Source organism: Paramisgurnus dabryanus, chromosome 24 (assembly GCF_030506205.2).
Source record: "Paramisgurnus dabryanus chromosome 24, PD_genome_1.1, whole genome shotgun sequence".
Classification (NCBI taxonomy): domain Eukaryota; kingdom Metazoa; phylum Chordata; class Actinopteri; order Cypriniformes; family Cobitidae; genus Paramisgurnus; species Paramisgurnus dabryanus.
In genome coordinates, this window is record NC_133360.1 from 3,704,798 (window position 1) to 3,732,675 (window position 27,878).

The 27,878-nt window shown below is 36.6% G+C and overlaps 1 protein-coding gene across 2 annotated transcripts in view; it reads left to right on the forward strand.

Moving 5' to 3' along the window:
- Positions 1–287: 287 nt before the first annotated feature.
- The window catches only part of LOC135721199 (uncharacterized), a 33,070-nt gene continuing 5,479 nt past the window's right edge, over positions 288–27,878 (forward strand). The window contains exons 1-6 of one of the 2 annotated variants that reach the window (XM_065243389.1): positions 288–521; positions 8,124–8,222; positions 11,262–11,579; positions 18,991–19,314; positions 21,516–21,627; positions 25,300–25,346. In XM_065243389.1, the coding sequence (XP_065099461.1) occupies positions 440–521; positions 8,124–8,222; positions 11,262–11,579; positions 18,991–19,314; positions 21,516–21,627; positions 25,300–25,346 (982 nt within the window). In that variant the 5' untranslated portion in view covers positions 288–439. The remainder of the gene's footprint in view (positions 522–8,123; positions 8,223–11,261; positions 11,580–18,990; positions 19,315–21,515; positions 21,628–25,299; positions 25,347–27,878) is intronic. The other variant, XM_065243390.1, reaches the window with a different exon arrangement.

Consider the following 27,878-nt stretch of genomic DNA (forward strand, 5'->3'; position numbering starts at 1 on the left):
TATTATTATTTTATGAGCAGTCTGTTAAACTACATACACTATACGGTTACAAGTTTGCAACTCTTCAGGTTAATATGGGATTGCCATGGAAAACATGATCCCTGAATCGTTATGTGTAACAACGTGTCCCATATTTTGTGCATAAAACTGTTAATATAAGAATGCTTTCTTCCTCATACACTTACCGGTAGCCTGGCCCTTTAAAAAAATTGGTGCATGACGCCCCTGCACACACACATACACACTTTAACAGCTTCGTCACTGGTTGATTTTGCGCCAGCCCTTGCTGCATTCAGTTTGCTGCACTGCTATACAACAGTCCTGTCTCCATTTTCCACGCGTGCCTTACTCAAACAACTTGATGGAAATGCACCTAATTCTCATTTGTTTATTTTCCGTTTTTGCGATTTTTTTAAAAAAAGATTGACTTCACGTTAGGATGAAAACCCAGTTCATGAAAGACACCTACAACAACATGAAGACGATCCCTTTACTCTTTATCATCTCTTTATTCATTAACGGTAAGTTAGGTTCATTTATCTACATTGCATTAAGGGATTTTTATTCGAAATTTCACGATGTGAAGTGTTATTAATATATAAGCAGGCCTATGCATATTAATTTGTATGTAAACTTGATCGTTTTATAATCGTTTTAGAACAAACACGTAGGCTATACATTTAAGGAAGAATTAATAAAAACAGAAAAATGATTAAATATACAATAAAATGTATTAAACATGATAGTATTGCTTTTATATGTATAGCGATTCATACTGTAAAAATAATTAATTTACCAATAAAAACAATATATATACATCATGCACACATCTCAGTAGCTAGCCTTTTAAACTTGTAATCTATTAAAAAAAATAAACATAGCGTTTTAATTACGTTACAAGAAACATAACAGTAAAGGGAAATATAGGGGGAACAGACTTAGACAGAAGAACTGAACCGTCTGCTAGTGTTGGTTCAGCTGAGGATCGTGTTATCTGGGACATGCGCGTGCACGCACGTAATTTTCCATGATATGCGGACTTGCCAATCGGGAATTTCGGGAGCAATCCCGAACGGCCGGTCCATTTCAGGCCGAACCGGCCCAAGTAGTCTTTTTTTTTTTTTTTTTTTTTTTTTTTTTTTTTTTTTTCCGGCCCAAGTAGTCCTCGCTGCAGACTGTAGCGCGGTGACGTCACGTACTGACGTCATGTATGTCTTCGGTGCGCATGCGCAGAGTGACGCATGGTATGTCTTTAATATTCATGTCTTTTAACGTCGTGTGACACGCCTTTGAGACGCATAAAAACAATTATAGGGAATTACAGAGCAAACTCAGCATTATCGGTTGTATTTTGAAGTTACTTTTTTTAAACGCGTGTGAACAGAGCAAACTCTATTTTGTATACCGGAACAGTGAACATTAATCTTCCCTCTGTCATATGGTTCTTTTATGGGTTTTATATTTTTGGGCATATTTGTTGCCTTCAAAAAAGTTAGACATTTATGGTAAAGTACTTTAAAGTTTAATCAACTACGTACAGTATGTTTTCAGTCTCCGCATCCTTTATTTACACATCAAAATCTCCATGATAACACATGTTGCTTCGTTTTATAAATACGACACACGAAACGATATACAGGATATAATACACCGCGTTCCTAAATTATTATGCACTTGCCATTTTTGTTTATTTTTCCAATACAGCCAGTAAGTTTTCAAATTGTATTTCACCCTCAACAGTTATGACAGTGTGGATGCTGTTATATTTAAATGAAATAAAAACGTCAAGATATTTTAATACTTTGAAATATGCTGTTCCATATTATAGAGCAAGTTGTGGTCCTCATACAATATGGGTATAAAAAAAGTGTGCATTATCGTAAAAAAGTAAATTATTTCGTATAACAATTTATTTGGTGGACCTAAACAGAAATCATTGAACTATTATAAGATTCATGAGTGATTCAAAGTACAGAAAGATTTGACTATAAGGCTTTTTAAAATATATTTTTAGGAAAATATTAGAAAAAGGCATCATTAAAAAACACAGTTAAGAAGCAAACATGTTTAAACCTGCTGGTGTCTCTGGAATCCCAAGAAATAAAGCTGTATTTCTACCCCTCCCCAAACCAAAACTTGCAAAAATAATTCATTTGATGTGAGCTAAGAATACACAAAGACTATTTTTAAACAATTTTATTTATTGACATGCAAAAATACAGTAAATAGTATAGATGAATGTCATTCTGGATTATTGGTGAATAGCCACTATGTTCAAACATGACATTGGGGGGGAGGGTCAAATGGACATCTAGAAGATATGTAGAGTTCCTAAAACATAGGTTTTTTTACTATGAGATAGAAGGAATTATGTCTTCTGAAATAAATTTACTTTCATGGAGGATAATATACCATCCCATACTGCAAAAAGCATCACTGACTATTTTAATTATTAAAACAAGAAAGAAATCAAACAATGTGTGACCCCCATCATCATCTGACCTAAGTCTTATTAAAGAGCCTGTTTAGCATCATAATATGAAAGATCTGTGGGGTGAACTGCACTTTAATTCGAAACATCAACTTAGGGATGCAATACTAGCATCAAGTACTATCAAGTGAAATAAAGACAAAACCTATACAGTACTTGTATACTTACAAGTTTTAATGAATAGGAGAATTAAAGTCATGTCAAATATATGCTCGTATATTATTATGTAACTTATGTAAATATTTTTTCCCCAACATTGCCAGGTGGACAGTCTTTGAAGATTTCTCCACAGTGGAAGCATTGAGTCAGACAGTAGGGCATCAAAAACTGTTGTCTGTAGAACACAATCTAGTTCTCATGAACTAATTTAGACAAAATACAGATCAAACCATATTCAATTATTATAACAAACGGCATTAACATATCCTGTTAACAGAGTCATATAAGGAAAACATTTTAAATGAGATTACTTTACACATGCTAGACAAAGATATGCTTAGTACAATTTTAAGTTCAGGGTACTTTTCTAGCTGAAAGTTGAAAGGTTTTGAAGGCAATACAGTCTACCAGAGAATAAAGATGTAGACAGACAAAGAGTTTTCTTAAATAATTTTTAGAGTACTCCACATTAAGGATTTAAAGAACTTACTGTCAAGCCACAAAAAGTGAGCCTGTTCTTTAAATTTGGGCTCACTGACAATGTCCCTAAACATCTAGCATTTGAGTGCAAGCCTCAAGACAGCCACATCGCCATCAACCTTGACTACTCCCATCATGATCTGCCACAGGATCTCAGGTGACATCTGTCAAAAATAGCCAACAGTCAGTTTAAAATGCAACTTCATTAGACAATAAAAAGAGAAACAGATAGATTGACAGTTTATACCTTGGTCAAGTAATCAAGTATATTTACAATGGTGTGAACATTTTAACTATTACGCCCTGTCAAGAAATAAAAGTGAACCAATTCAATAAGAAACAATTCAATTCAATTCAATTCAATTTTATTTATATAGCGCTTTTCACAATTGTTAATTGTTGCAAAGCAGCTTTACATGAGTAGATGTAGAGGAGAACATTGAAAATCAATACATAGTATAAGAAGTAGAATATAGCGGCTAAGGATAAAAAAACGTGTAAGCGAGCATATTAATAATGTAACGTATACAGTAAAGTGCTAAGTTAAGCCAAAGTTGGCTGACTCTCCCTGGGACTAAAAAACCCCCTAGGAGAAAACCCAATGGGAAAAAATCCTAGAAGGACAAAAAACCCTAGGGAGAGATTAATATTTATATTTATAATATATAGACACGGTAGGGATAGGAAGCGTGTAAGCGGATTAAACTGGTTCAGCCGTTGGTCGCGCATCGGTTGGGCGTCACGTTGAAGGACAGCCAGTTGATTAGTGGTGCGATGACCTTCACAGCAACAGGAACTGAGTCTGTTTGTCTCATTGTCCTCAGAGTCGAGGACGAGACAGGGAGACAAAAACAGAATTCTATTAGCGTAGGGGCCGTTCGCATGTAATGCAAGTGTCATACATTATAGTGGTTTAATTCAGCTCGGTTCCAGACAGGCTAACTATTGCGGCAAGAGTAAATTACCCGTATGAGGTATGTGAGTGCTGTGTTCTAGACAAAATAACTACTGCGGGAAAAGTACATTTACTGGACATTCTATGTGAATGCTTTGTTAAAGAAGAATGTCTTAAGTTTAGATTTAAATTGATCGACTGTGTCTGATACTCGAACATTATTTGGTAAATCATTCCAGAGCTTAGGGGCTAAGTAGGAAAAGGATCTACCACCTTTAGACACTTTTGATATTCTAGGGATAATTAAGTAACCCGAATTTTGTGATCGCAGTTTACGTGGTGGATTGTATTCTGATAGTAGTTCTTTTATATACGAGGGCGCTAGGCCATTTAAGGCTTTGTAGGTGATTAGTAATACTTTAAATTGTATGCGATATTTAACTGGTAGCCAGTGTAAAGATGCCAGAATTGGACTAATGTGGTCATACTTTTTAGATCGAGTAAGCACTCTTGCGGCGGCGTTTTGAACCAGCTGTAGCTTGTTTACCTGATTTGCATGGCATCCCCCGAGTAACGAGTTACAGTAGTCTAATCTAGAGGTCATAAAAGCATGGATAAGCTTTTCTGCATCTGATGCAGACAGCATATGGCGTATTTTTGAGATATTTCTAAGATGGAAAAATGCTGTGCGGCAGACGTTGGAGATATGACTATCGAAAGATAGATTGCTGTCAAACATTACGCCTAAATTCTTAACCGTGGAAGATGGCACCACCGTGCAGCCATCTATGGGCAACTTGTAATCTGACATATTATGTTTGGAGCGATTTGGTTCAATAATAAGTATCTCTGTCTTATTGGAGTTTAGCATAAGAAAGTTATGTGCCATCCAGTCCCTAATATCACTAATGCAGTCTGTTAGCTTAGCAAACTGGTGGGTTTCGCTAGGATGTGACGAGATGTAAAGCTGGGTATCATCCGCATAGCAGTGAAAACTTATGTTATGTTTCCTGATAATGTCTCCTAGAGGTAACATATATAACGAGAATAGGATAGGGCCTAGAACTGATCCCTGAGGTACGCCGTATTTAACGGGGGAGTGATGTGACTCTTCCTCATTTACATAAACAAAGTGATATCGATTGGTTAGATACGATCTAAACCAGGCTAACGCCTGACCACTGATGCCAACATAGTTTTCTAGTCTATTGAATAGGATTCTGTGATCTATTGTGTCGAAGGCTGCACTAAGGTCTAGTAATATAAGGATTGAGATTTTACCACGATCGGATGTTAATAGGAGGTCATTTGTAACTCTAAGCAGCGCTGTCTCTGTGCTATGGTGGGGCCTGAATCCTGATTGGAACTTTTCATATGTATTATTATTCGCTATGAATGTGCGTAGCTGGCTTGCCACTATTTTTTCTAATATTTTAGAAAGAAAAGGTAGATTTGAGATTGGTCTAAAGTTATTAAGATCTCCCTGGTCAAGGTTTGGTTTTTTAATGAGCGGTCTAATAACTGCTAGTTTGAAAGCTGTTGGAACGTATCCTAATTCTAGCGATGAGTTAAAGATATTTAGTACCGAGTCGGACACTACATGAAATACCTCTTTTAGTAATTTTGTGGGAATGGGGTCTAATATACAGGACGATGATTTAGATGACGTTACTAATTTAGAGAGCTCTTCTATTGTAGTAGGTTTAAATGACTCAAGATGTTCGTATGATAATCTAGTGGTAAATGTACTATTGGGTTGAGTGGTGGCTGCTTGCGTAGTTTCTATGTTTTCCCTAATAGAAATAATTTTGTTAGTAAAGAAGTTCATGAAGTCGTTACTATTGTGTTGGAATTTACTATTGGTTTCTGTTTGTTCTTTGTTTCTAGTCAGTTTCGCAACTGTGCTAAAGAGGAAACGAGGGTTGTTATGATTTTCTTTAATAAGCGTACTGAGATAGGTAGATCTGGCGGTTTTAATAGCCTGTCTGTAGTGTTGAACACTCTCTTTCCATGCTGAACGCCATACTTCTAACTTTGTGTTTCGGTAGTTTCTTTCCATTTTTCTAGCTACTTTTTTAAGGGCTGCAGTATGATGGTCGTACCATGGAGCTGGCGTTTTTCCTTTGATTCTCTTTTTTCGTATGGGAGCAACGGCATCCATCGTGCTAGAGCAAACGTTGTTCAGGTTTTCTATTATAATATCCAGATCTTCACGGTTATCTGCTACATGTTTCATTTGAGACAGGTCTGGAAGAGTGCTAATAAAGCTATCTTTAGTGGTGGAAATTATTGTTCTGGCTAATCTGTAGCATGTTGTAGACTGAGCGGTCCTATCTAGAAGTATTGTGTATGACACAAGGCAATGGTCTGAAACGGCATCGCTCTGGGGTGATATTTCGATGTCATTAATATTGAGTCCGAGTGACAGAATTAAGTCTAATGTGTGCTTACGAGTATGCGTGGGTCCAGACACGTTTTGTTTAATACCGAGAGAATTTAGAACATCCATAAACGCACGTCCTAATGCATCTTTTGAGTTATCCACATGGATGTTAAAATCACCAACGATAAGAGCTTTGTCTACAGTGACTGTAAGCTCAGATAGGAAGTCTGCTATTTCTTTAAGAAAATCTGTGTGGTGGCCCGGAGGCCTATATATGGTAGCTAAAATGAACGAAAGCTGTTTGTTGTTACGATCAGTTATTTCCATGTTTAACAGTATTATTTCAAACGAATTAAATTTTAGTTCTGATTTATGGTTTACTTTGAACATTTTGTTGTATATTGTAGCTACACCACCCCCTCTCCCTTTTAGGCGAGGGACGTGTTTATAATAATAGTCTTGTGGGGTGGATTCGTTTAAACTGATGTAATCGTCTGCTTTAAGCCAGGTCTCTGTTAAACAGAGTGCATCTAAGTTTTGGTCAGTAATTATTTCATTGATAATAGGTTCTTTATTGGTAAGCGATCTAATGTTAAGAAGGCCGAATTTTAACATTTGAGTTTCATCTTTTAGTGTATTGTGTTCTAATTTTATGTTAATAAGATTTGTACGAGACGAGGTAGACGGTGCTCTGTATTTATTTGATCGAGGAACAGACACAGTCGAGATGTGTTGGTACTCTGGTAAAAAGGCTCTATGTGCTGGGATATATGTGATCTTGACATGTCAAGGCAGCTAACAGACTGATGGGTAAGCCGATCTGTCTGTTTCCTGACCTGGGCCCTGGATAGTCAGACTATCCTGAGCACTGTGGTTCAAACAGATGGCATCAATTCATTCTCTGGTCCGGTTTCCTTTAAGGCATGTATTAGTTAGAAAATTAAACACTTACATATTATGTGTCTCTCTTTTAAGTCCTAAAAATAATAAATTAAAACAAACAGTTATGCAAAAAATAACTAACTGGCTTAGCTGGACTGTACTTGGTGACTGTTTTCTGTAAGTTACGCCTTCCAGTATCCCTAAACATGCATCTAGAAAATCACATATGCAATGAATTAAAGGTTTGCTTTTTGTATATCTCACATAAACAGGTTTTACCCATCACATGAACGTAAAATTTCTTTGATAAATATAGGGAAACTAAATTCCTCAACATGATGTGTGAATGTAAAAAACTACTGGGGAGAAACAAAATTAGTTTTATAAGCAAAAAGTTCGAATGTACACTTTTGAACCGAAATAATGTTTAATAACAACTAAAAGCAAACATAAAGCATAAATATTTATTTTATGTAATCGATTTACCGCAATCGAAGTTATCCCTTTCGAGAAAACGCTAATCCAGAATTGCAGACGAGAAAAACAACTTCTTCGCTGTATTATTAAGGTTGGCATTAAACTTTTAGGCGCATTACCGCCACCTACTGATTAAAGTGAAATATTTTGTACATGCGCATTAAAGACATACGATACGTAGAACATACCTGACGTCAGTACGTGATGTCACCGCGCTACAGTCTGCAGCGAGGGGTGTCTCAACCGGCCGGAGGTCAAAAAGTTGTTGTTTTTTACGTTGCGCTACTGTGCCGGCCTAACCGGCCGCTCAGCTACAGCGGAACGCTGCCTGTGTGTTTGTGTGTGTTGGGTTTCAGGCTGGGACAAACCAATACTTCCAATCTTGAGGGGGGATAAGAGCGGCCCCTCCCAACTTAGACTGATCCTCGTTTTCCTGACATCCGATTGGCTCAAAGGTATGGAGGACGAGGAGTGCAAAAATTAAAAATAAATAAATACATGTACAAAGAAATATATAAAACAAACATAAATAAATAAATACAAAAATAAATATGCAGAGAAATATAAAAAACAAACATAAATGAGTATTGCAACTTTGATTTCTTTATTTTTAAAGACAAGCACGCGCATATTTGACGTGCACACAAGGAATAATGGGTTTAATTATGCATTCACTTCATTTCCTAAAAAAAAACATAACCAAAAAATAACCATTAGAGAACGTTATGTATAAGTTATTTTTAGGTTATTTTATGGTTCCAGAAAATAACCAAAAAATAACCAAAAAATAACGTTCTGTATAAGTTATTTTTAGGTTATTTAAAAATAACCACCCTGCAACGTTATGAGAACGTTATTTTATGGTTCCAAAAAAATAACCAAAAAATAACGTTCTGTATAAGTTATTTTTAGGTTATTTTAAAAATAACCACCCTGCAACGTTATGGGAACGTTATTTTATGGTTCCAAAAAAAATAACCAAAAAATAACCAAAAAATAACGTTCTGTATAAGTTATTTTTAGGTTATTTTAAAAATAACCACCCTGCAACGTTATGGGAACGTTATTTTATGGTTCCAAAAAAATAACCAAAAAATAACCAAAAAATAACGTTCTGTATAAGTTCTTTTTAGGTTATTTTAAAAACAACCACCCTGCAACGTTATGGGAACATTATTTTATGGTTCGAAAAAAATAACCAAAAAATAACGTTCTGTATAAGTTATTTTTAGGTTATTTAAAAATAACCACCCTGCAACGTTATGGGAACATTATTTTATGGTTCGAAAAAAATAACCAAAAAATAACGTTCTGTATAAGTTATTTTTAGGTTATTTAAAAATAACCACCCTACAACGTTATGGGAACGTTATTTTATGGTTGCAAAAAATAAAACCTAAAAATAACGTTCCCAGAACGTTATTTTTTGGTTCCCAAAAAAATAACCAAAATATAACCAAAAACTAACGTTAGGGGAACGTTCTGTGTTTGCTGGGTTAAATATGTGAAAACGAAAATATATTTTAATTATTTCCATGAAGAGAATATGAAGTTAGAAGCTTTTGGTTATTGTAAAAACTGAGAGAGAGATGCTGATTGTTGTTACTTAATAATGGAGAGGCGGCTGCTGTAAGGTCTGTTAAACTAAAGTGAATTAAATGTTTATATATTTTCAATAAATATCTGTTTTAAGTCTTCTTTATTTGTGTTGAAGTCACTGGTTATTTATATATTTGATAAAATAGAATGTTATCTAAATACATATATATAAAAAAACCTGTGTAATATAATGGTATAATATTTTAATAGACATTTTTCCAGCAATAGCATAATTTAATTATTATAGATTTTGTATTAAATAAATTATTTTATTCCTCCTTATACGGAAATGTGTTTTACTTATTTTAGAAAGATATGATAGATAAAAACACAGCATGGGATGTACTAATAGACGTGCCGTACTTTTGTAAGCCTTCACTTCTTCACTGAGGCTGGAGTCTTGAGCTCTGCGCGCTCTGTCAGTGCGTGCACGGAGCCGCGGCAACGCGCCCTCGCGCCCTGGTGAGATAATTTTTCACTCCATGTCAACTGTGCATTTTCCAAGGTTTGTTTTTGGTTAGCCAGGAAAGTTTTCTTTACAGAAATAGAACGTTATTTTTAGGTTATTTTAACGTTTTCCTAACGTTAGTTTTTGGTTCCCATAACGTTATTTTCCAAGGTTTGTTTTTGGTTAGCCAGGAAAGTTTTCTTTACAGAAATAGAACGTTATTTTTAGGTTATTGTAACGTTTTCCTAACGTTACTCTAACGTTTTCCTAACGTTACTCTAACGTTTTCCTAACGTTACTCTAACGTTTTCCTAACGTTAGGAAAACATTAAAATAACCTAAAAATAACGTTCTATTTCTGTAAAGAAAACTCTCCTGGCTAACCAAAAACAAACCTTGGAAAATAACGTTATGGGAACCAAAAACTAACGTTAGGGGAATGTTTTGAGAACCAAAAACTAACATTAGGGGAACGTTTTGGGAACCAAAAATTGTTAGCTGGGTGCGTGCTTCACTTTACGTGCCCGGTCTCTCTAGCACACGTGTCCGCACAACAAAGACAGACATGGAGGGGGAAGTGTGCTTTTGGAGCGTTCGACTCAAATGACAAACCGATATTCGGTTCAACTTCCGCTCAGAGGGTCTTTGAGGAGAGCTGTAATTTCTCAATAAATGTATTATGAAGGAAGTAAAATGTTAGCTAATATTACTAATACTTATGTTTCGTGACATTACCATTTCTGACTACACGATACATGTCACTTTTAAAACAATAAAATTAACTTATAAAACAATTTAGGACAGAATGTTTCTTAAGAACATTCTTAAAGGAGTAGTCCACTTTATAGATGGGGCCCATTGACTTACCATAGTATTTTTTTTTCTACTATGAAAAGTCAATGGACCCCATCTTTAAAGTGCACTACTCCTTTAATGAAAAAATAAGAACTTTCTTAAGAAGCTTTTTTGAGAATACAAAATATTCTAAACTTCTTTCTTAAGCTTGAATTTAAGAAAAAAATGGCAGTTAAGAAGAATTTTCTTAGGAATGTTTTGTGAATCCGCCCCCTTTTTATAATCTATAGACCTGAACCGTCTATCATTAATATACTATACATATAATTGTATTCAATAGAGTTTGATAGTCTTTCTACATCTCTTATAATGTTAATAAATCCTTTCAAATGTGTCATCTTCACCAAGAGAGTTTTTGGTGGTTGAATTTATGAACTATAATGTGAAATTAATACAAATGTTCAATAAATCAAAGCATTGGGTTAGAGCACACATTACTAGTTGTTTGTCACATGTATAGAAGACCATTTTTTGGGTTAATAATGATTGTCTTTTTCACCGGCTACCACCAAAATTATATTTCAGATCTGTGGAAAAGACTATATAGACAGTTATAGATGTGAGTTTAATCTCTTTCTGTTTGTGTCTGCAGGTGTTGTTACAGATGATGTGAAGTCAGTGTCAGTGATTGAGAGAGATTCTGTTACTCTACACACTAATCTTACTGAGATACCCAGAGATCATCTGATGGAGTGGAGGTTTGGTGATCAACAGTATCTCATAGCTAGAGTCAACATGAAGGCCAATTCACTCAGAATACATGATGATGTTCTTGATGGGAGATTTAGAAACAGACTGAAGATGAACACTGAGACTGGAGATCTCATCATCACAAACATCACAACTCATCACACTGGAGATTATCAACTAGAGATCAGAAGAGAGAAGATTAAAAAGACATTCATCATTAGTGAGTATCTAAAGCTTTACTTTAATTATCTTACAATAAAATGTATATTTACACTATTGCTCTGCAAGACCGTTTTGTGCTTGCTTGCCACAAGTTGAGTTTTACTGGAACTTTAGCAGCTCCACGTGAACTAAAGCAAAAACAAAAAAACAAAAACCTAGAGGCATTTTTATAAAAATTACTCTCACGCCTGCTGTTTAATGTGTGTGTGTGTGTGTGTGTGTGTGTGTGTGCTTACTCACATTGGCGCCTTTTAAGGCTGTTTACACTTGGTATTAACATGTGTTTTCGTCGATCGGATCACAAGTGGACGACGTTAATGCCAGGTGTAAACGGTGTTCAAAACGTTTTGAGCTCGTCCACTTTCGACCACTTTCAACCACATCCAGAGGTGGTCGAAACCACTTTCGATCGGATCGCTTTGGAGTTGCGGAACGCACATGTGGTTGAATGCGTTCGAACAGCCACACGCGACCGCCTTCTCTCCGCCCATTTATCTAATCTGAGGTATTAAACACAAGTTTTACGTCTTTTTTGACTTCTGGCGTGAACGTTCGGTGAACAGCGCTATTTTTAGCCTTTCATTGATAAAACTAAGCGGCTGATCTCCGTAGTTTCGTTTTGAAAGCGTGTGAAAGTTGCGCGATCCTATTTCATCAATTGCGCTGAAAATTCAAAGAAAGCTCTTACATACTCATGTACAAAACACTGTGCAGCATGTTTACTTGCTAAATAAGCAGTGGACACTGACATTATATTAGATCGCGTCCATATAAACTCATAATTACTCCCGCTCGGGTTTGAATGACAGCAGAGAGACTCGCCCACCGTCTCACAGACCACCCCCTCATAGTATTCAGCACAGAAGCGGTCGAAAGTGGAGAAAAGAGACGGATTTAAATACCAGGTGTAAACGTAATGTGTCTCTCTCGTCCACTTGTGATCCGATCGATGAAAACACATCTTAATACCAAGTGTAAACAGCCCCTTAGTTTAGCCATGAGGTGTTAAACGTTAGCGATAATCGTCCATGTGTGTACAAGCCTTTAGGCTTTAAAAAAGTCAGAAAAAAGGGGGGCCGGTGCCCCAGCTGAGCTTTGTCTAACAACGCCCCTTCTCAGGCCCCGAATTCTAATATCAAGTCAAATTTAACTTTTTTTTCAGTGACAGACCAAGCAGTACAGACAGACCCGTCGCCAGACCTCAGTCTTAAGGGGGGCATATGAAATGCATGGGAGGGCACACTTATTATTAGCCTACAGTACGTATACTTATAATAATATATACTCTATTCGCGCAGCACGTAATCACCACGTTAAACAACCATCAGCAATATGACCAGATAGCCTATAGCCTACACACCACATTACATATAGAAACAATTTTATGAATATCCATAAATCTATACAACATATTACATGTAACACCAGAGACATCTCTCAAACATTGCATTTTAAAGCAGTCAACAGAGGGATATGCATTGCCATGAGACACGTACACACACACACATTCACACACACGCACGCAGACTTTGAACCTACGGTACTGTGGAGGCAAGCGCTATCGTCTCTCCCTCCCCTCCTGTCAGTACAGCGGCAGGCGGCGTTTCTCAGAGCAGAAGCTCCTCATTAGTAAAGTGTCCACTCGGAATTAAACTTGTGATTGAGGTCCTTTTCAGAAGCAAGCTGAATCACCGCAGTGAACAAGTCCATATCTTCTGAATGTAGTAGTATGTTAGGCCCGGGGTCGGGCTCCACGGTAGAGTTCTTCACGGGTCCACTTAGATCCGAAAACCCGAGGTCCGACCCGAGACCCGATCGGGTTCGGGTCTAAAAGTTTCACATGTGCCTCGGACACGGGTCGGGTACAACAATAGCGGCATCGGATCTCGGGTAATTTAAAAATGAATGTGTTTTTTCTGAACGGACCCGATCGAGACCCGAACTCTCTCGCCTGTGTGCGTCAATGTCCTTTTCAAACCTCTCATCTGTTTGCCAAGAGCGCCTGCGACATTGTGTGGTTGTCGGAAGGTTCATTTTCGTTGAGACAAACATGTCAGTCAATTATAAATTTACATTTTAGCGGTTAAGTTACGTTGGTGTCGTCGTCAGATAACAAAGTAAAACCAATAGAGCAGCTCGCCAAATTGGTTGCAAGGCCACCGGAGTTTCTTTCTGTCTGACTGATGCGCGTCTTTTGGAGACTGTTGTTGGGCTTTTAACCATTTGCGGATAATATCCATCTTAAAGCAGTATAGCTAAGCGAAAACTCATCCAGTTTTAAAAAAGTGCGGTAACTGTTGAGCGGCTACACTGACGTAGGCTACGTCACGTACGTGTCGTACGTAGCCTCGTGATAGGCTGTTGCAGTGTAGCTAGATTCCCATCAATCAAACAAAATCACACCATTGTTTTTTATATTTTTAATGTTTTAATTATAAAGAATACAACATTAATGCAACACAAAATTAGCAACATTAATAATTTAAAATGACAGTATTTTTTTAAATACTGGGGGGGGCACAAGCGTCCTTGAGGGCGGGCCCGGCCCCCTAAGGCCCGCCCATAGCAACGGGTGTGAGTACAGATGGTTCATTTAAGCCTTAAAATCAACCAAAAAGTTACTGAAATTGTTAATATTGTGAAAACAAATGTTATTTGAATTTGTTTAATTTGTTTAATTTGCTCAAAATACCGTGATGTATATCACACCGTGAACCCAGCATCGAGATATAGACTGAACTGTGAGCTTGGTGTATCATAACACCTATAGATAAGGGCTCGATATAGTTGTGCGTAGGTCCTACGGCGTAGGTTCCGCGTCGGTTTTCATTTAAACTTTTGCGTCGTCGTCCGCGTCGATGTGCAAACACACATGCAGACCACACCACTGGTAGGCAGTATCCACGCGTGTAGCCAAAGTAGCAGTGCGACCATCAAAGAAGAAGAAGAAGAAGCTTGGCAAGTTAACCCACAAACGAAGAAGAAAAAGCAACTTGTTGTGTAAATGGAAGTAAATAAACAGCAATTTGTTGCAGTTTGAGTTAAATCACTCCTCAACTTGGCCATTCTTTGTTTTCACCGTCGCAAACGGAAATACCTATGACATAGTTTTTACCTGATGGGAGGGATTCTAGTGGACCAATCACAGCACTTGCGGTCCGCCTAGAACTGACACGCTGTTAAAATTTTTGCAAGGTGCACGTCAGGCTACGCAGAGCTATGCACAGGCTACGGATAGCCTACGCTGTAGCTACGGCGTAGAACTTGCGCATGACTATAAATCGGGCTTTAGGAGTAGAGGTGTGGTGGAGTAGAGGTGTGAATCTTCACTGGTTTCTCGATTCAGTTTGATTGCGATTTTAATGTTAACGGTTCGATTCAATGTCACAATGCATCATGATTGTATCCTGTTTTAAAATTACTGCACATTGCTACATTTATATCAATGAATGCAAGAAGTTGTCACCTCAGACATAAACAAATGTTTTTATTAGGAAAAAAATACTGATAATTTTGTTTGTATGTGCCCTGTCAAGAACAAAAAGATTTTAGGTTCTCTTGTTTTTTGAAACGCACGTCTATCCGTGTATGCACTTTTGAGTGCCCTTAAGCCCACACAGACGGAGGGTGAATTTCCAAACAGTGCAGCATAAACAGTCACCCCACATAAAAACGTTACGTTGTTTTTCATTGCTTTATTCACCAAATATATTTTAATGGACTACAGTATGAGGCACAGTAGGGAAACTCTCTCTAAAGTTTACACATCAAGAGTTCTGATCTTTGAAGGGCATAGGGATGATCATGTTAGGGGAACGTTAAACTAACTTAAAAATAACGTTCTATTTCCGGAAAAGAAAACTTTCCTGGCTAACCAAAAACAAACATTAAAAAACGTTATGGAAACCAAAAACTAACTTTAGGAGAGCGTTTTTAGAACAAAAAAAAAAACTAACGTTAGGAAAACGTTTTGAGAACCAAAAATTGTTAGCTGGGCATATTTTGTTTGTGCGTGGCAGGCTTTACATACAGCACGTGTCTTGTCTAGGTTGTGCTTACCAGCATGTTCATAAAAGCCGAAATGAGCCCAGTCGATTGCTTTTAAAATAAATGGACTGGGTGCACTTTTTATTACTACCACGATAAGCGTATTCACATCAAAAAAATCAGTAGTTTATAGTCAATGATGGGCTATTACTGCATCGATGCACATCATTGATCAGGAAAGTAAAAGGGGATTATTTAGAGTGTAGACAAGATTTTCTTAAACACACATCAAATAATCATTTCATAAAAGTGAATTATGAGACATGCTAAGATAAACAAAGCAGAAACAAAAACAGAAACTTTTTAAGTTTGGCAACGAACAGAAATGAAACCAGAAACTTTAAAAAATATATATGTTCCGGAACAGAATTGTTTATTTAAAATAATGTTTTTTTTTTTTTGACAAGATTTTTCACTTGGTAAAGTTCACTTCAGGTCGTAGCTGAGAAGCTTGCCACCATACTAATTAGTGGTGTAACGGATCGCAGTTGATCTGTGATCCTTACAGTAGTATTAGTAGTAGTGTACTTTATTGTCCTCGAAAGGAAAATTGCTTTGGACTGCATGACCTACATACATACAGACTACATACAATAGACTAGTAAAATGATAAAAAACAAACAATATAAAAGATAAAGTAAAAGGAAATCTTAAGATAGACATTTGTTAAACAGACACACAGATACAGGTACAGAAGAGTTCTTATATCGATTTAGCTTACACCTCGGGACTCTGTATCTTCTTCCAGAGGGAAGCCGTTCATATTGTGAGTGTAAAAAATGACTCTGATCGCCAATGATCCTTTCTACCTCGTTCAGAATGCATTCCTCAAATCCTGGAGGTTATAGTCTCCCTCATGCCAGACAATTTTAGATGCTGTCAATATCAAGTGCATCAACTTAGATTTAAGCTTCACTGAAAGATTAGCATCCCATACTGTGATCCCGTACCTAACAATACTTTATAAAACAGCTTTATAAAACAGCCTCTTGACATTTTTGTTTACACCATACAGACGTAATCTGTGCAGGAAGAACAATCTTTGCTTTAGACGAGTACAATGTGTATTCCATGTAAGTGAGCTCTCTATATACACACATGGATACTTGTAGGTCTGTGACTGGGTAATATATTGGTCGTGTATAACCACTGGTTGATGGTCACCCATACATTTTGGGTCAAATACAAATTCCTGTGTCTTTTTTTGTGTTAATTACAACTCATTTTTATCACACCAGTCAACAAACAATTTTTTCTGCTTAATATGGTGCTCACATTATCATGCTTGTAAAGTAGACTTAAAATGGCTGTGTCGTATGAATATTTAAATACATAATTCTGTGAGTGCCAGTTTGAGGATTAATTTGTAAAAAGTGTTAAAAGAATAGGTGAACTGACACATTCTTGAGGGACACTACCGCTACTCTTTAGCTGTGAAATGCAACCATTTACTTTTACACATTGAGTTCTATCCGTTAAAAAAGAATTGTACCATTTAGTGACAAGTGGGTTAACACACAGCTGCTTCATTTTCTCCATTAACAGTTGAGGTTGAATAGTGTTAAAAGCAGAGCTAAAATCAATAAACATTAGCCGGGCGTAAGCTTGAGGGATTCTCTAAATGTTTCAAAATCAAGTGCATGATGCTATTAATAGCATCCTCAGTTCCTCTCCCTTGCTCCCTCACTTTCTTCAAGCAGTGGTACAGGGAAAAATCTGCATCTTTCAACAAGACTTTTTTATGCAAGACAACGCTTCATCACATGCATCAAAGTACTCCACTGCATAGCTGGCATGTAAAGGCCTTATTGATGAAAAACTAATGCCATGGCCCCCTTCTTCACCTGACTTAAACCCTATTGAGACCTTTTGATCCCTTCTTAAGCAGGACATTTACAGTGAAGGTAAACCGTACACCTCTCTGAACAGTGTCTGGGAGGCTGTGGTTGTGTCTGCACAAAATGTTGGTTCAGACCAGATCAAGAAACTGACTGAATGCATAAATGGAAGGCTTGTGACTGTTATCGAAAAGGGTGGCTATATTGGTCACTGAGTTTATATATTTTTTTATTTTTAATTGTTTTATTAATTTTTTTTGTAAATGTAGAGTTTGTTTATTATTCTCACTTTAACAGGTGAAAAAAACAAGTGAGATGGTAAAATCTTTGTTTTTCATTTAGTTGCCTAATAATTCTGCACACTAATAGTTGCCTAATAATGGTGTACATAGAAATATTCTCTTAAGAAAGCCAAAATTTCACTTTTACTACTTAAATGTGCAGGTTTGAGGGGTTTGTTAACATTTTGAATTGACCAAGAGCACTGTAGTTGTACAATAACAAAAGTAATCCTCAAAAATACAACTTGCCTAATAATTCTGCACTCCCTGAATTTCAAAAAGCATGTAAACAATCTATCTGTTCTTGACAGGACACATCCAAACAAAATGATCTTGACTCCACCCACTGGCAATATTTGAAAAATGCAAGAAAGTGGGCAGATCCCAACAGAGTTAGAGGGGACGAACTAAGCTCGTACCAAGTGTGTGGTGAGATCGTAACAAGGGCGTGTTGAGCTTGAACCTGGTTACGTCACGAGTTACTTTTTGGACCCAATATTCAATAGGAAAATTCAACTGCAGTAGCCACCGTTCAACCTGAAGAGGGCAGCACTCAGACGTTTTTACACCATATATTGTAGTATTGAAACACTTTATACCCAAATGTCAAAAAACTTACTAAAATCAATGAACAGCACTAATAAAGCATCATTCTTACAGATCTTTAACTAAAAAAGTTGGTTTAGGGTTTAATTACTCTTTAGGTTGCCAATAAAGGACATGGCAGAAATTGTCCTTGTCTTAATTCATGTATAATGCTGAAATAATTTTAGGGATGTCAGAATAACAGTTATGTTGCTTACATAATGTAGCCTTTTTTAATGTTTGATGACAAGATAGAGACTTAAGGAAAATTATGTAGACTTATAATTTAAGTTTAATGTCCTGATGATCAGCCTACTTATTTTTATGTACCACAGATGACATGGAATGTTATTAACCGGTTCGGGAAATTTATTTTTTGTTCTAACCGGTTCAGGAACGTCAATTTTAGGGTTGAACCGAAAACCGGAAACATTAAAATACTGTTTCTGTTTGGAAAGAACCAATTTCAAAGCCCTGTATTTAACACACCTGATTTATGTTAACCATTCTGAAAGGAGGCTAATGAGTTTTAAATAAGGAGATATCTAAAACTTTCTGGGTACTTGAGGGCCAGGTTTGGAAAACATTGGCATAGTGTATACCACTTCTCCAGGCAACACTACACCACTGAGTTTTTCTCTTTCTGTTTGTTCTTCAGATGTGTTTGGTAATGAAGTGAAGACAGTGAAGAAGGGAGATTCTTTTATTTTAGTCAAAAATGTTATCAAGAAACCAGGATATGAGAAGATTGTTTGGAAGATTCCACACAACAACTCTCCTGTTGCTGAATTAAGAAGAAATGACAAGGAGGCAAATAATAATATCCATGAGAGATTCAGAGACAGACTTCAGGTGAATGATCAGACTGGAGATCTCATCATCAGAAACATCAGACCTGATGACTCTGGATCTTATGAAGTAGATATCACTGTCGGCAGTCACACACATACTATACACAGATCATTCAATCTCAATGTCAAAGGTGAGTAGATCACATTAATATAATAAAGATAATTTTATCAAAGTTTTTATCTTAGTTTAGATGAGAAAATTTCAGTATAAGGAACATGTCAAGTAAATCTGATAATAAAAGTGCAGTCAGTCATTTCATCTTCATCTCAGTGCTGTTAGACACAAATATATAAACTTTCTTTATTAACTTTGTCAATTTGAGCTAAGAAACTGGACACACAAATATTGAAAAATCTCAGTAGTTTGTGATTTTGTTTAGCTTTTTTTTGTTTTTTAATTGAAAAATCATTAAAAGAAAGTATCAAATTTAAATGGGGAAAATCCCATGAAATACACTTTTGATCTTTTATACCACGGGTCTGTTGAATGCTGCATTCTGATTGGCTGAGAAATGTTCTATGGGTGTTGATTATTTTTCTGTAAACCGCACACCTAACTTTCAAATGTCTTAAAAATAGGCACCAGAGCAATGTTTGTGGTAACCGTGGTATAAGCGGAATAATTGACTCCGGTCCTTTGAATTATTTGAAAATAATGCACACCTCCGCTTCGCGTCGTGCTGCAATACCGCCTTGATGTGCATTATTTTCTTATAATTCAATGGCCCGTAGGGATGGGAATTGATAAGAATTTAACGATTCCGATTCCATTATCGATGTTGCTTATCGATCCGATTCCTTATCGATTCTCTTATCGATTCTCATTGGGTGAGGGAATAAGCACAAATGTGTATTAACTCGCTTTGATATCTGTTCAGAAGACACAGAACAGCGTATACACACACTATTAACCTTGGAACAAACTTAAAAGTAGGTGAGCTACTTCTTAAAGTAAAGTCCAGGGACCTTTAGCCTAGGGCAGTGTTTCTCAACCAGTAATAATGTGATAGGACTAGGAATTAATAAAACAGAACTAGACTGACATAAAACATGCAACGTTTGGTCATGCATGCATTTGTTATTTTCTTTTGAAAAGACATGATGCTGGACAAAATACAACAAATACAGCAAATTAACCTACCGAAAAGTAGAGGCATCTACTGTGGCAAACGGATGCAAATACCACATTTTTCACTGCTCGGCAGAGGTAGACACTACTTGAGTATTTTAGTTGCATTTTCCAAGCATCTGTGCTTTATCAGAGTGTTGTCTTGGAAAAAATTTACTTTACTAAAAAATGTTCCCTACATTCTAAAGCATAGAATCATACTGTGTATTCCTTTTATATTGCATATTAAAATTGATTTAATACATAATTACATAAAAATGTGTACTTTTACTTTTCTTGAGTAAAAGTACAAAACCTTACTAGATGTTTAATGTACTTAAATATTAAATAAACCAAAAACTTGAAATTACGAAATGTAGTGGGTTTAAAATGATGATAATATGCTTTGGAAAGTATGTTTTCAAAAAAAAAAAAAAAACTGACAAAATACAAATACTTGAAAATGTACTTTTAAGTAGAAATATTTAAGTAGTGTCCGCCTCTACTGCTCGGTGAAATGTGTTTATCCTCGCCTCGGTCATTTTATTCCTCCCTGCCTCTGTAAACGGAGTAAGTTAGAGTTGCACGAGAGATACTTTCTGCAATCTCTCTGAGCCAGTGTGAGAGCCAGCCAGACTCTGGCTGTCAGCAATTTGATGGACAATGACAACGGAGATCCGTATAGTAAAAGTTTACACAATGAAATGGCGCTCATATTAACATTAACACATTACCTTCGGCATTAATAGCAGATGGCGTCCCGTTAGCTCTGCTAGTGCTTGACTCTCTGGTGTTGTTGTGTAATAGTGTATCACGCGACAGTCCTGCAACCTCCTGCAACGCGACCGTATTGTCGTTTTTTCACATCAAATATAAGTTATTGATTCAACTGTTTCACTGTTTCACGAAGCCTCGCTCTGCCCACCAATAATTATAACCAAACTTTGGATCGTTCTGCCTCGATGCGATTTTTGCTGCGTTCTAAACCAAAACAACACAGCGCGTGCCGGACAAGCAAGTATCTGTAATTCTATATACAAATATAGCTGTGTTTAAGTCATGTCCTTCTGTACTAAGGTGACTTGGTTTATACAGATGATGCTCAGCCGATTTTAACACTGCCATTTCTCTCTCTCTCTCTCTCTCTCTCTCTCTCTCTCTCTCTCTCTCTCTCTCTCTCTCTCTCTCTCTCTCTCTCTCTCTCTCTCTCTCTCTCTCTCTCAGATGAGGATCTGTCTTCTGGTTTGTCTTCAGGTGTTATAGCTGGAGTCTGTGTGTTTGTTCTGGTTCTTGCTGCCGCTGTCATTCTTCACAAACTTCAATTTAGCACTACTGGGTAAGAAACATCTTCAGCTTATACAAGATTTATATAATGATAACCGTTCAGTACTGATTGAATTTAAAGATGTATAATTGTTTGTTCATATTCAGGATTCAAATGTGCTGTGTATTTTGTTTGTTTGAGTTTAGACTGATATCAAACATATCATTATAAGGATTTAAACTAAAGAACAGCACTGTTAATGCATTTATATTAGAGCTGTCATTTCAAATGACTTCACAGAAATATCATATGCAGTTAAAATTCAGTGTTAACACATTTAAATGTGTTAAATGTCAACCAAGATTAGCGTCTGAGTGGTGAAGACTGCTAAGATGATCATCAGGACTTCACTGCCCTCTCTGCAGGCCATTTACCATTGCAGAGTAAACAGAAGACCCCACCTCAGTAAGGAGGTACAGGAGTGTAAATTGTAGGACTTGAAGGTTAAGGAACTCCTTCTTCCCCTCGGCTGTGGTGCTTTTCCATTGCATAGTACCCCACGGGTCAGATTGTGTCAGCTCCCTTTACTTTAACTTGGTTAGCTTTTCTATTGAGTTTAGTATCACTTTAGAGTGGGAGGGATTATAGGCATGTTGTTATATTTGCTGCCTACTGCTGTGACATCATACAAAAAGTGGGAGTGAGCATCATTGGAATCCAGTGTTTCCCATACATTCATTTATTTATCAGTCCGCCACAAAATCAAAATTGACCAACACAAGTAGATGTTTGTACATTGTGTTTATCACTACCTCGTAACAAACAGCAGTGGCATCAGTCAAAGCGCTCTGCTAAGTTGCAAAAAACTTGCATACATGTGGATGTGCACATCACGGATGTTCCACAAGACTGCAAGGAAAACACAGGTATGGTGTTCCTGATTCTTAGCCTGTTGAAAGAGAGTTTAGGAACTTACTACAAAGCACAGATGACAACAGGTTTGCTTTGGTAAAGCTAATCTTGCATTTAGCGACGACGCTGGTAGTGACGATTCTCTCAGACCAATCAGTGATCTACAGTGTTTTCACGTCACGTTTAAATATCAGCTTAGCTCGCTTGGAACCCCGACCCAGGTGGTACTAAAAAAGGTATCGGGTACTACGTACTGCATCCAGTGGAAAAGTCCCCAAAAGTAAGCTGACCCAAACCAAACTGTGAGGTACTATACAATGGAAATGCACCATTAGACCAAGACTTTGCTAGTGGACCACCCATCTCGGAGAATAGTTCATCTGTTTCATCACATTTGAACATGCCAATGTTACTGCTGCTATTACCACCACCATTATATATATTGCTATATTATTCATGTAGCCTCATCTAAATCTGTACACATCTGTTAATGTTAGTTTTGCCATTGTGTTATTGTTTTTGCCCTCATTTGCACGTTACTGCACTACTGTTTTTTTGCACATAAGTTAATGCTGTACATTTGCTTATACAGACATCATATAATTAGAATATCTTCAAAAAGTTGATTTATTTCATTAATACCATTCAAATGGTGAAACTTGTATATTATATTCATTCATTACACACAGACTGTTATATTTCAAATGTTAATTTCTCATTTTGATGATTATAACTGACAACTAAGGAAAATCCCAAATTCAGTATCTCAGAAAGTTTGAATTTTACTTAAGACCAATACAAAGAAAGGATTTTTAGAAATGTTGGCCAACTGAAAAGTATGAACATGCAAAGTATGAGCATGTACAGCATTCAATACTTAGTTGGGGCTCTTTTTGCTGAATTACTGCAGCAATGCGGTGTGGCATGGAGAGCCCAGGTTGCTCTGATAGGGACCTTCAGCTTTTCTACATTGTTGGGTCCGACATATCGCTTCTTCCTCTTCACAATACCCCATAGATACCATGTTCCTTAAACCAGGTACTGGTAGCTTTGGCATTGTGTGTAGTTGCAAAGTCCTGTTGGACAATGAAATCTGTATCTCCAAAAAATTAGTGAAATAAATCAACTTTTTGAAAAAATTGATATTTAATTATATTACTAGCACGTTGTGTGTGTGTATATATATGTATATATATATATGTGGGAATGTAGGATAGGAAAAATATAGATAATTTATATGAATAAAAATGAATGTTGCTCTTTGAGCAAGCCCTTGGGTTTGCCCCCTCCCTACTCCCCTACTCTCGCACTGTACTTTTATTCATCCGAGCCCTGGCATGCTTTCGTCATCAGGATGCGATTGTTTTGAACAAAACAAGAAGTAAAGGGCTCTCTTAACACTGGAACCCATCATAATGTTAAGTCTGTGTTTTATATCCGGAGTTGTTTGGTGCACGATGACACATCTTGTGCCCTTTAACGTCATATTGCTTAGTTGATCTTTTGCGTGTGCAGCTCAGACATTAACGAAACCCTGCTGCACGCACCACTGCTTGCACAGATTGCACGCAGGTATTTATTTGCCCCAAACACCAGCAAAGACAGTGAGAGACTAATCAGTGCAGCGTCTCATGTTCCTAATGAGAAGAGAAATCATCTTTCCAGCCAAAAAGCTAAGCATCTTCTTAAAGGAAACCTGACACATTTGCTTAAATAAACAACAGTCCAATTTTCTGTGAGCAGTTACATTGCAATGTGCATAGCACTTCACAACTGTGTTTTGCAAAAAGCTAAACAGGCTATGTGTTTACAGGCTGATTTTGGATTCAATTCTTCTGCTGTTTTAACACTGTTGTTGAATTCAGATTCATTAAATATATATTAATGTATTTAGGGATGCATAACGATTAATCGACATTATACCATGGGTCTGTTGAATGCTGTACTCTGATTGGCTGAGAAATGTTCCATGGGTATGCATTATTTTCTGATAAACGCACATCTAACTTGTCAAATGTCTTAAAAATAGGCACCAGACCAATGTTTATGGTGACCGTGGTATAAGAGGAATAATTGACTTCGGTCCTTTAAATGATTTGAAAATAATAAGGCATTGCTGCCTTGGGTGTGCATTATTTTCTTATAATTCAACGGCCCGTCGTCAATTATTCCTTACATAATCTATAGCAGAATAAACGTTTTTGTTTACATCATATATGTGTGTGAACTGTGTATAATAACTTTGTATAGATAAATGCACACATATGTATTTAAGAAATGTTTACATGTGCATATACATTTGTATATTTATGTATTATTTATATTATATATAAATGTAAATACTTCATATATAAATGTATATTTTTTCTTAACATTTTTGTTTTAGAAAGTTTAACATTTTAAAGTTTTTAAATAAAGCCATTGTGTTTTGTTTTCGGGCAAGTGAATCCTAAATTTTTGGTTTCGGACCAGAATTTTCATTTCAGTACTATATTACTACTGCTGCAGCATAGTATTTTTTTTCTTACATTGTATGCATGTATGTATGTACAGTCCTGGCATTCATTGTGGACAGCAATGTAAGAATTTCATTGCTCAGGGAAACCTGCTTTCCTCACTGGGTATATAATAATAAACGCTTGAAAATCATCTTGAAATGCAGATGTGTTCATGCAGCACCTGTCACCCATCTCACTTATAAAATATCTAGAGAGAGGAAGAGGGAGAAAGAGAGAGAGAGCATTTGTGAAATATGGAATGTGTTAATGTTTTACATCAGCAGATTTATTTTTGTCATGACATTTTACACTTGCTTCAATATTTATATTTCAGAAATGGGGGGAAAGACACTGACCCGAAACCAGGAATAGAGAGCAAAGGTAAGCATGTTAATCTTGGTGATGAATAATGGTGATGATGACTATTGTAGTCCTGCAGTGGCAAAGTGTTTTTGAGATTTAGTTGTGTCAGATAACACAAAACAGACATCATTGTAAACTCAAATCTTATATTCAGTTTTACCCCTCAGAATAGAAATTATTTGTGGCAGTCATGGCCAAATGGTTAGATCAGGGGTCTCCAACCTTTTTATGAGCAAGGGCTACCACAATGGATAAAACAATCTGGAGGGCTACTTTTTGATATAGTCTACTTAAAACTTTTTGTTTTACTTGTTTATTTTATTTTATTTGACTTGTTATATGTTTTAGTATTGTTTAAAACTTTAACATACGTAAACCAAGCCAAGCTAATATAAAAAATATGTAATGAATAAATAATACAGTTGAGACTATTAATAGAATGTGCTTTGGCGGGCACCTCACAGACTCTGTGCGGGCACCACGGTGACCCCTGGGTTAGACAGTTTGGCTTGTTTTTTCATGATCTTGTGGTGATTGATGATGATGATGATGATGATAAATGAAGGAACTATTAATATTTAATTCTAAGCCATTTTGATGATGCGGTTGTTCTCATAAAATAAACATTTTACATCTACAGTAGAATTTGACCGTTGTTGTTGAATTACAGAAAGATCCTTACAAATACTTGTCAATGTCAGATGAAATAATGGGAGGAGACATTGTAATTTTTTTATAAAGCATTTGATTGTATAATAAAGCATTACACAGACATAATTTTTCATTCAGTGTCTTTGGTACACGTTATATGTACTTTCTGTAGTAACACTTGATAATTATGCTTTATAGACGTTTCAGCAGCAGGCACGTGCACAGATAGGGCTCAACCTGTGCAGAACACATGCCCTTTTTGTCCTTAACTCCGAAGTGCCCTTTTTTTGAGGTGTTTAATTAATTTTTTTAATATATAAATCAATGCTATTGTTAAGCATTTACGTCTGCCTGTCTGTTTTACAAATAAATTTATCAAATAAAATGTATTAAAAAAACAAAATCTTTTTGGATCCGCTCAAACTGTCAGTCAAACCTCTTAACTCCGCCCCCTGAAGGCAGCGAGCTTTAAAGCGTAACTAAACCCCTGGTCAGAGCCTGACTCCACCCACTGGCAATATTTGAAAAATGCAGGAAAAGTGGGCAGATCCCAACGGAGATAGACGAATCTAATGGATGAACTAAGCTCGTACCAAGTGTGTGGTGAGATCGTAACAAGGGCGTGGTGAGCTTGAACCTGCTTACGTCACGAGTTACTTTTTGGACCCAACATCCAATAGGAAAATTCAACTGCAGTACCCACCGTTCAACCTGAAGAGGGCAGCACTCAGACGTTTTTACACCATATATTATAGTGTTGAAACACTTTATATCCAAATGTCAAAAAACTTACTAAAATCAATGAACAGCACTAATAAAGCATCATTCTAACAGATCAGTAACTAAAAAAAGTTGGTTTAGGGTTTAGTTACTCTTTAAGTTCCACAGCAGTCAGAGCAGCTGAACGTCTTGCAACGGTAAATAAATATATTGTTGTTTGAGTACAATGCTGCCACATTAAGAAAGTAACACTTGTATGTCTATAACGGCGCATGTTTTATAAATCTAAGGCCGAATTATCAATAGACGGGATTGGGCGAGTGGGCAATCAGGGGGCACCAAGGGTTATAAACTGCGACCAAATGGAGTTTTTGACAAAGCGCGAGCAGTTTTTTAAACAACTGTTCATGCATGTGAAGGGCACCCCTGACAACAATACAGAACGCAGGGTCGGGTTTTTACCGCTTTTTTGCATGACGCGTATTAATCAATTAACTATGCAGCCCGAGTTAAAGTCAACACAGTTCAGACCCGCGAGAAGACGAGCCTGCGCGGTTAAATGTCTATCCTACATTAACACCAAAAACATTACAGATTACAGGTCTTAAATATCAGATGCCCAGTAAAGGAAAACTGGATAGAAGATGAGAAACGTGTAAAGGATACAAGTATGTACAGTATACTGCCACTCATTACAATATGCTATCTGGATATAACTTATTGTATATGTATGTATCTTATGCTTTGACTTAGTCAAGGGAGTTGTATGATTATTTGGTTCATAACTTTTTATTCTGAAATCAACTGCATAGAGTTAAGTCTATTTAGTATTTTGTATATTTTTTTAGTAATGCAGTTATTTGCACCTTCAAAAGACCAAGGTTCCTCAGCACAGTTTTTGCCAGGTAGGCAGAGATACATGTTGAATATGGTAATCATATGGCTAAAGTGTAGTATAATCTCCTATTTTGATCTTTAATCTCCTATTTCCCCCTCTTCTCAATGACATACATAAACATGTTAACCAAATAATAAAAACTAGCTTATAAAACTAATCAGAATAGCTTTTTTTCTTCAAACATATTTTTATTTAACTGTATGTATGTAAGCAGAGGAAAAAATTAAAATGAATATATTCTACAATTAAATAAGAGCGAGTACACAAGAGCAGTTCACAAA